This window comes from Arachis stenosperma, chromosome 1 (assembly GCF_014773155.1).
Source record: "Arachis stenosperma cultivar V10309 chromosome 1, arast.V10309.gnm1.PFL2, whole genome shotgun sequence".
Classification (NCBI taxonomy): Eukaryota; Viridiplantae; Streptophyta; class Magnoliopsida; order Fabales; family Fabaceae; genus Arachis; species Arachis stenosperma.
In genome coordinates, this window is record NC_080377.1 from 16,086,307 (window position 1) to 16,096,173 (window position 9,867).

The 9,867-nt window shown below is 29.8% G+C and overlaps 1 protein-coding gene across 2 annotated transcripts; it reads left to right on the plus strand.

The window, feature by feature from the left end:
- The first annotated feature begins 6,059 nt into the window (after positions 1-6,059).
- Positions 6,060-9,589, plus strand: LOC130946021 (caffeoyl-CoA O-methyltransferase 5-like). 2 transcript variants are annotated; one of them, XM_057874704.1, is made up of 4 exons: positions 6,066-6,361; positions 7,738-7,882; positions 8,494-8,625; positions 9,076-9,589. In XM_057874704.1, exons 1-4 carry the CDS (start codon positions 6,201-6,203, stop codon positions 9,367-9,369), a joined length of 732 nt encoding a protein of 243 aa, XP_057730687.1. In that variant the 5' UTR covers positions 6,066-6,200; the 3' UTR covers positions 9,370-9,589. The 2 variants fall into 2 exon arrangements, with proteins under 2 accessions (XP_057730693.1, XP_057730687.1); XM_057874710.1 differs by lacking the exon at positions 8,494-8,625 and having other exon boundaries at positions 6,060-6,361.
- Positions 9,590-9,867: the final 278 nt, after the last annotated feature.

Consider the following 9,867-nt stretch of genomic DNA (forward strand, 5'->3'; position numbering starts at 1 on the left):
TAATAAATAATAATTTATACTCATATTTATAAGAATTTATACACATAAAATATAGTTTATACTTATATTTACTAAAATTTATATACATAAGTTAATAAAGTTTAGACTTTTATTTATCAGAATTTATACACATTAATTAATAAATTTATTTATTAAACATAATTTAATATTTATATTGCATTAGTCAAAATTGTTAAAAATGATTGACTCTTAAGATTTTCTAATTAATATTTATTAATGTTGTAACTTGTAAGAAAGTTGCCTTGGAACATTGACAACTTACATCAATATTAATAATAAAAAAAATAAAATACCATTTTTACTTATGAATATTTAGAACGCTGACAAATTATTTTTAAAAAGTTGGTCTTATTTTAAAATTAGCATCAACTAACTTATTACACATACAATCTTTATATAAGTTTATTCATCCACAACAGAAAATAAAAATAAAACTTGAAAAAATACTATAATTTTTCAATTTATCCTTTTTTAACTTAATTCTAACCTCTAACCTCTAACCTCTAACCTCTAACCTCTATTCATCTTCATCTTTATCCTCAATTCCTCCAATGGCAATGACATCTTCGACCACTCTTTCACTACCTCTTTCTTGGCTACTCTTCTCTCCCCACTACCTCTTCTCTCACATTGATTGTTGCCAATAAAAACTCTTTCATTTGGAATCTTTCTCATTTTAAAAATGTATTGGAAATAAATTAATTATTTATATCATAAATCATAAACAGATAAACTACACAAACCTAAATCCAATATACATGCTTGAAAGTTTTTTTGCCATAATATTTTATAAAATCTTACTCAAGTAATGCTCTTTTCAACCACAGAATGGTACTAATAATTTCTTTTGCAATTTCCTTTCATTTAGTGTACAATAATTTTTTTCTAACAGAGTATAATATTAAAATTAACCATAAAAGATTATGACATTGATAAATTTGACCATAAAAAATTAAAATTAATTTGTAATCATGAAAGATGAAATTTCGTAAACAAAACTATCTAAATCATAAAAATCTATTAAAAATCTCTAAATTGCCCTTCTATTCTAACCTAACCATTTTCAAACTCTAGTCCCACTTCATCTCTATTCTACAATCTTCTTCACCATTTCAAATCTCGCAGGTCCCAATCCCTGTTCTGTTTTCTCTTTTCTCTCTCTTTCCACTACTATCACCATCTCAATTTTCTGTCGATTTCAGAGCTTATTATAATTGCAAGTGATAGGGATATTTGGAATAGTGAGAAAGAGCTACTTGGTGTTCTTTATTAGGAGAAATAAACAAATTCTTGATAGATTCATTGGCAGGCCAGAGTTATCCAAATCATGAAGCTACAAAACAAAGCTTTGACCAGTGGCGGAACTTGAAATAAAATTTTGGGGGAGCCACATAGAAGATAATTGTCAAAATGCTTTTGATATGGACTCCATTTAAGATAAGCTCGTCTAATTTCATTTCTCTGGTTTTGGTGATATTACCAAATTTAAAGCCGTTTTTCAGGGTCTTATTCCAAAAAATTAAGGTCAAACTTATCATATGTAACTTTTTGAACTTTTAAAAGTTGTATCTCACTTTTTTCGCGATTCATTAAAGTAGAAAAACTATCTACATGTGTTGATATTGTAAAAATTATATGTTCTCCTTCTTAAATATTAGTCTTCCTCTTAAAAAATGCATCAATTCTTTAATTTTTCATTATTATTTTATAATAAAATTTGAATATATATCCTGTAGAATATGTAAAGAAGAAGTTAGAAGAACAAATATTAAAATTTATAATATTTATTGAATTTTTTTATCAATTTATACAAATACAATAATATTAATACTTATTGAATATTCAATTATTTTTTATCATATAAAAAATTAAATTAAATAAATAGTAAAATATAAAATAATATTAAATTAAATAAATAAAAATATCTAATTTTTTATATTTAAACTTAAAGGTAGAAAGAGTGTTGCTTATTAAATTTATTGGGTACTTTAAGTCATAGTAAAGTATTTAAACCAATTGAATTATTTTTTATCTTTTAAAAAAGTACTACTAATTTTTTATAAAAAGTTTGGGGGGCCGTGGCCCCCCTTGTCTGAACTAAGCTCCACCACTGGCTTTGACCCATGAAAGAGGAAAAGAAAACATGATATGCAAAGATGAAGGATTTTGAGTTTGTGGGGACTGAAACATGAACAAAACTACGTTGCTTATTAGTGGGAGTGCCAACACAAGAATGAAACTTTTCCTTCGCTTAGATTTATGGTCTTCAATCTCGACACCGAAACATATGAAGACCAGCATGGTGAATCAAACTCAATTAACGGCCTCTTTAGCTTAGCTTCCCCTATCCCAAACCTGAGGGCAAACTCGAACCCGAACCAGAGACAACACTTCCTAGACCCCGAACACGACGATTTCAAGCCTAACGCCTTCTTCATCTTTCTAGCGATAGTGGAAGTTAAGAAATGCTGCACTGCTGACATATTTTGCGAGTTGTGACTTAGCAACTCAGTGGAAGACAATGAGTAATAGTTGTTATTGCTGTGGCTATTGTTGGAGTTCGGGCCATTGTAGCAGAGTTCAAAAGGCTTCTCGGAAGAGGTACGATAGGCGGTAATAATTGTAGGGAGAGAAAGGGGTTTATTGAAGATTGGGAGCATTAGTGAAGAGGATTGGAGAATGTAGATGAGGTGGGATTAGAGTTTGAGAGTGATTAGGTTAGATTAGAGGAAAATTTAAGAATTTTTGATAGATTTTAAAATTTGGATACTTTGGTCTATGAAGGTTAGATTAGAGGACAATTTAAGATTTTTTATAGATTTTTAAAATTTAGATAGTTTTATCTATGAAATTCTATCTTTTTATGATTAAATTTGAGAGTGTTATAATCTTTCGTAGTCAATTTTAGTACTTTATTCTTTCTAACAAGTTGAATAACTAAGAGGGACTCTTCTTGAAAAAATTATACATTCTGAAAAATATTTTTCTCCCACACACCACGTACAGTGGCGTCACCACTTTTAGCATCCTTTCTTTTTTATTTTCTTTTCTTATTCGTAGGATGTTAGAAGGAATGAGGGAATGGTAATGGATTTGGAGTTTCGGGAGGCACGTAACATAAGATTCAAAAATTTTGTCAACATAAAGTAAAACTGAATAGAGAAGGCGAAGAGGTGGCAGAAAAAAGAAAAGCAGGGAGGAGAGAGGTAGTGAAGGGCCGTCATTCATCGTCATCGCTGTTGGAGAAGTCAAGGATGAAGATGAAGATGGACTGAGCTTAAAATTAAGTTAAAAGAAGGTAATTTAAAAATTTTTAATGTTTTTTTAATTTAAAAATTATTTTTTATAAATATAAAATTAATTTTTTTATTGATAAATTTGTTAATATTCTAAACATTCATGCATACAAATGATAGTTTGTTTTGATAAAAAAATTAAATTTTCAGTCATTAATATTATATTTTATAATATAAAAAATAAAAAAAATAATTTGAGACACTTAAATAGTTAACTCAAATCCTCTTTATATTTTATATCTCATAAGGTGGTCGAGGGTGTGTGGAAACCAGTTTCTGTCACTAGGGGTGGCCCAAAATTTTCTCATTTGATGTTTGTAAATGATCTCTTACTCTTCTGCCAGGCTACAAAAAGTCAGGTCCAAATGGTCATGCATTCTCTTAACATTTTTTGCAAGGTATCTGGCATGAAAGTGAATCTTGAAAAGTCTAAAGCTTTTTGTTCTAAAAATGTGACTGCTCGTAGAAGAGATATTTTTACTAGTGTTTCTTCAATACGTTTTGCTTTGGACTTAGGAAGATATCTTGGAGTTAACCTTAATCATTCCCATACCAGTAGGGCTTCTTTTCATTCGGTGATTGAAAATGTGAGGGGAAGATTAGCTAATTGGAAAGGAAGGCTTCTAAATAAAGCAGGGAGACTTTGCCTGATCAATTCTGTTGCAGCATCTATTCCTGTCTATCATATGCAGGTATCTTTTTTTCCAAATTGGGTTTGCGATAAATTATCTTCTATGATGAGACAGTTCCTTTGGAAGGGTCAAGTTGATGGTAGAGGTCTTTCTCTTGTTAATTGGAGGACCGTGATCACTCCAAAAAAATTTGGTGGCCTGGGTGTTAGAGACCCTGCGTGTGTTAATATATCTTTACTTGGTAAAACGGTGTGGCAACTTTTTCATTGTCAAGACAAGCCTTGGGTTGCTCTATTGAGGGCAAAATATCTGAGGAATGAGGGAGTTTTAGATGGCCCTGTCCCTTGCAATGCTTCTCATGTTTGGAAGAGTGTCTCAAAGACTTTTGGTGCTCTTAAGGATGCCTTCTCTTGGTGCGTTGGGTCACTTGATCAATCTTTTTGGTTTGACAATTGGAGTATTGAGGGCCCAATTGCTCAAGATGTCCCTTTTGTACATATATCTGACTCTGATTTAACTATTAGAGACGTTTGGAAAGATGGTCAATGGAATCTCCATGATATTTTCTCTATCATTCCAGAAGATGTCAAACAGTGTTTGAATGCTTATAATCTGGATTTGAATGCTGGAGAGAGTTCGGGTTGGTCGTGGGGTGTGGCATCTTCTAGACTCTACTCAGCTAGGAGTGGGTACAGTTGGCTAGCCAAAAGAAAGTTTGACTGGAATGAGCATGATAATTGGTTGTGGGTATGGCGTCTGCATATTCCTGAGAAGTATAAGTTCTTGATTTGGCTCAGTCTTCATAATGCTATTCCTACGGCAAAGTTTCGTTTGGGTCGTGGTTTAGCTTTATCTAGCACCTGTCATCGGTGTCAGAATGGTTATGAATCCATTCTTCATTGTCTTCGGGAGTGCCCTAGTGCCAAGGAGGTCTGGACCCTTTTAGGCATGTATTCAGATAACTCGAATTTACATGATTGGCTCTACAGAGGTGCAAGGAGTGGAGATGTTTTTCTTTTCTTTTCGACCATCTGGTGGATTTGGAGAAGCAGGAATCATGACTTATTTAATATAGATGATTCATGGAGTGCTAGTAAAGTGGTGAGTTTGATTCGTAGTTCAGTAAGGGAGTTTCACACTATTTTTGCTATACATCAATCTCTGTCTCCTCCTTCACTTTGTTTGCATTGGGTTCCACCTCCAGTTCATTCTGTTAAATTGAATTGTGATGCTAGTTGGTTTGCTCCTTCTGGCTATGCTGGTTTTGGTTGTATTATTCGCAATCCTGATGGATGTTGGTTGAAAGGTTGCACTGAAAAAGTCGAAGTGTGCAGTGTTCTTTTTGCTGAATTGTATGCAATTTGGAGAGGTTTACTTCTTGCTTGGGAGAGTGGATTTCGTGAGGTTATTTGTGAAACAGACTGTTTAGAAGCTCTTTTCTTGGTAAACCAAAGAATGCTTAGTAAGGATATTCCGGAATGGGATTTGGCAAAGCATATTCAGGAGGTTATGAATTGGAATTGGAGAGTCTCTATTCTTTTAATTCAGAGGACTGCAAATAGTGTTGCAGATTGTATGGCTAAAGCAGCTGCTTCTGTCGCGGACATTCACTCGAATTGGAGCCAACCATGGAGTGAGTTTCAACATCTAATAGATTTAGATATGACCCTAGCCAATTAATTTGGTTTTGTCTCTTTTTTTTTCTTTCTTTTCTATTTAGTCACCAAAAAAAAAATCCTCTTTATATTTAGATATAATATTTCAAGGAGTATCAATTAAGATTAAAAGAAAAAGGCAATTCTCTAAAGTAAAGTTGAAGTCATCAATTAATCAGAAAAATTTTTAAATAATTTGGGAATACTAAGGTTTTAGTAATTTTAATTAGTAATTAATTTTAATTAATATATATATTATATATATTTTTTATAATTGAGATCAACGATCAAAATTATTTAAATACCATCATATATATATAATGTCTAATTTATTAAAAAAATAAATAGTTAATTTAAAAATATATAAGCTAATAAATTTTAAATATTTAATATTTATTTTAAAAAAGGTACACAAATAAATGAATAATAGACATAAAAAGATTGGCCATATCATCATCACAGCTCTAAAGCGCTTGTGAACCTTATAAATTGGATTATTGGACACCATCTTGGTGCCTTTCATCAGCATCTAACTGATAGCAATCTCTTCTAAACTTCAATCCATTACAAATTAATTAAGAAGGATTACAAAGGACATGGCTGAACAAGAAAACCAAGAAATTGGCCACAAGGAACTCGCTCATAAGACTCTCCTTCAGAGCGATGCACTCTATCAGTATATCCTTGAAACGAGTGTGTTTCCAAGAGAGCATGAATGCATGAAGGAGCTCCGTCAGATGTCAGAAAAACACCCCTGGTAAGAGCAATAATGGTTAATCATTTTTCATTTTCCAACAAATTCATATAAAAAATATTAAAAAATTTTCAGAATTTATTAATTTTAGCTATCAGTTAATTATTAATGTTTAAGACTATGTGATAAAGTATAATATTGGATTATTAAACTAAAAAATCTTGACTAAAAAAATTGAATTAATGAGTAAATAAAAGCCAAAAACAATAAATTCTGAGTGTTATGTGAATATTTTTTTAAGACTATTATGTCCAGGCTGTCATGAAATTATATTTTAAAAAAATTTAAATTGATAAAAAAATTCATAAATTATAAATAATTATATCTCTAACACATTTTCAAGTAAAATCGGTCTTCTTTTAAGTTTATTTGAATTTTTGCATAGGTCTCATTCCTTTTTTTTAATTTGTCTTATGTTAATTTTTTTTTTTGGTTTATCAAGAATCAAATTTTAAAATTTTTAGTTATAGAAATTTTAATATTATGTCACAAAACTATTTTTTTTAAAAAAATTTAAATTGATAAAAAGAGACGGATAAATAATTATATATCTAATATATACAAAAAATTAGCCATCAAATTAGCTTTTATATATATATATTATATTTCAATATATATTTTTTATTAGTAATTAATTTAAGTTGATTTTAATGTTTAACTAATATGATTTATATTTTTTACATGAATTTGAATTTGATAGACGACATATACGAATGAATGTTTTCCTATACTCTATTGGAGAGTAAGACCTTTCTTCAATTATTTAAGCATTTATCAAATTTTTTATAATAAAATACTGTTTCAGTGATGGGTCAAGTTATTATAGTCTTATTTCTAATATTTTAAAGTGTTCTATTTTTGCCCACAAAAAAACTCACATAGTTAGCTCAATATTGATGGCCTATCATTAAATATGGATAATATATAATATTATTGTTAGTGGATGTATTGTGAAAATATTATTAATTTAGTCAATATTTAAATGTTAAGATTTTAGAGTTCCGAAAAAAAAAAGCTAATAATGTTTATGTTAGTAAATATTAAGATTTAATAAATAAAATATTATAAAAAAGATTTAATATATAAGTAGGTTGACAATAGGATTAATACACATAAGTGGGCTGAAAATAGATGAGTCGATAATACTTGCTAAAGTATTCATATTTTTATGGTACATGTTTTCTTCCTGAATTTAAAGCATGGACATCATTGACTCTGTTAAAAAAAAAAGGACATTTTAAATGTTAAAAATAAATTAATATTTAATTTAAATATTAGGAATTAAAATAGTATTTTATTATTTTTGATTGGTAGAGAAGAACTAACCTTTTTCAACTTTAACAAATTAAATTTACATTATATTGTAAAACATATAACAGGGGTCTCATGGCTACCCCACCAGACGAAGGACAACTTATAAACATGCTGGTTAAACTCATAAACGCAAAGAAGACTATGGAAATTGGTGTCTACACTGGCTATTCTTTACTCTCTACTGCTCTTGCTCTTCCTCATGATGGAAAGGTCTTTACTTATTATTATTATTATTATTATTATTATTATTATTATTATTATTATTGAAATAATGCAAGAGGGAACATTCATGAGCAGGACAAGTATTTTCAGTTTACATACATTTCCGTACTAAAACTCAATCCGATATCTGGTGGCATTTTCATAGAAACTCAGACCAAAAATCACAAAAAAAACACCAAGAGAAAAGAAAGTTCAACAAGTAAAACTTTTGAGCTGTCATAGATAAACAAATATAAAAATCCACCGATATATTAATCAAAATTCAGTTTGTATGTATTGATCTGAGAAATATTGTATACACTATTTTTTTTTTATGTCACTTTGTATATATTTTCTTGAGAAAATGAAACTCTTCCCTTTTTGCAAGATATCTAAATAGAATTCTCATATCTTCTATTATGTGAACTTTCTCCACTTGTTCTAAGATTAAAATATAATTTATTTTACTAAATACTCTTCAACAATTATGATAATTATGTATAAATTAGTGATAATTATGTGGTAGATTCAAATAATAATCTAATGTTAATTATATCGTTGCTTTAATATTTATAATTATATATACTGGCTGATTTGATGAGTACTTCTATTAATGTTAGATCTTTGCCATAGACATCAACCGGGAATATTATGAACTTGGACTGCCCATGATTGAAAAAGCCGGAGTGGCTCATAAAATTGATTTCAAAGAAGGATGCGCTCTTCCTCTTCTTGACGAATTGTTATTAGATGTGCGTACACACCATTCTCCATGTTTTAGAAATATATATTATATTATATAATTGTTAACTAACTCTGAGTTATTAAAAAACTAATAAAAATATTACGTACACATAAAAAAATTAACTATTAAATTGGTCATTATATATTTGTATATAATTAAATATTTTTTAATTTATTTTTAATATATATTTTATATATAAGTGACTGATCTTCTTGTGCATACAACATAGTTAGAGAATTAATTATAATCAGGGTCAATAGTTATAGTTATATTAGTTGTTGACTCAGTTAGAGAACATACTAGGTTTTAAAGTAGTTAAGTTTGTTTTTGCTTTAACTAGTTAGCTAATATATATAAGCTGTGTGATTTTACCATAATATATACACTAGTTTTGTTAGCTAATAGTTACTAGAATAATATATGCATGTTTGGTCAACTAAAGCTAGAAATTATTCAGGAAAATAACAAGGGGGCATTTGATTTTGTCTTCGTGGATGCGGATAAGGATAACTACTTGAACTACCATAAGAGGGTGATTGAGCTGGTGAGAGTTGGGGGATTGATTGGCTACGACAACACTCTATGGAGTGGTGCTGTGGCGCGCCCACCTGATGCACCAATGCTGGATTATGTGAAGCAATTCCGTAGTTATGTCATAGAGGTCAACAAGTACCTCGCGCATGATTCAAGGATCGAGATTTGTCAAATCCCTGTTGGTGATGGCATTACCCTGTGCCGCCGCATCATATGATAACTACTCTATTTGCTTGCTAATAAAGAGTGTAATTCACTATTTCAGCATTCGCAATTATGGAAATGATTTGATTTGAATTGAGTTCAATTAAAGTGATTTGTGTGTAACTTTAAAATGGAGAAAGATGTGCGGGCTGCTGCTAATTCAAGTCAAACTATAGTAGTTTGCGTGTGAGCTTATATTATGTTTATTACTATTGAAACCTGTTGAATTTTGATATGCATGTCTCGTATTTGCTTTATCGAAACAAATCATGGAAAAATTAGTCAACGTCATTGGTGGAATAGGTCCCATTTCATAGTCATAAAAACTCTAAGGTAAAACTCACCTGTAGTCCACTACAGGTGAAGTTTTTCTGGATCGTTGACACGTGTTACTGTATAGTTTAAAAAAAAAAATTGATTTATTTTATATAAATGGTTTATTTAAAAAAATCGGTTTGAATAGATCAAATAACTACTTTTAAAATAATTTAAATTCTTTCTACGTGTTATT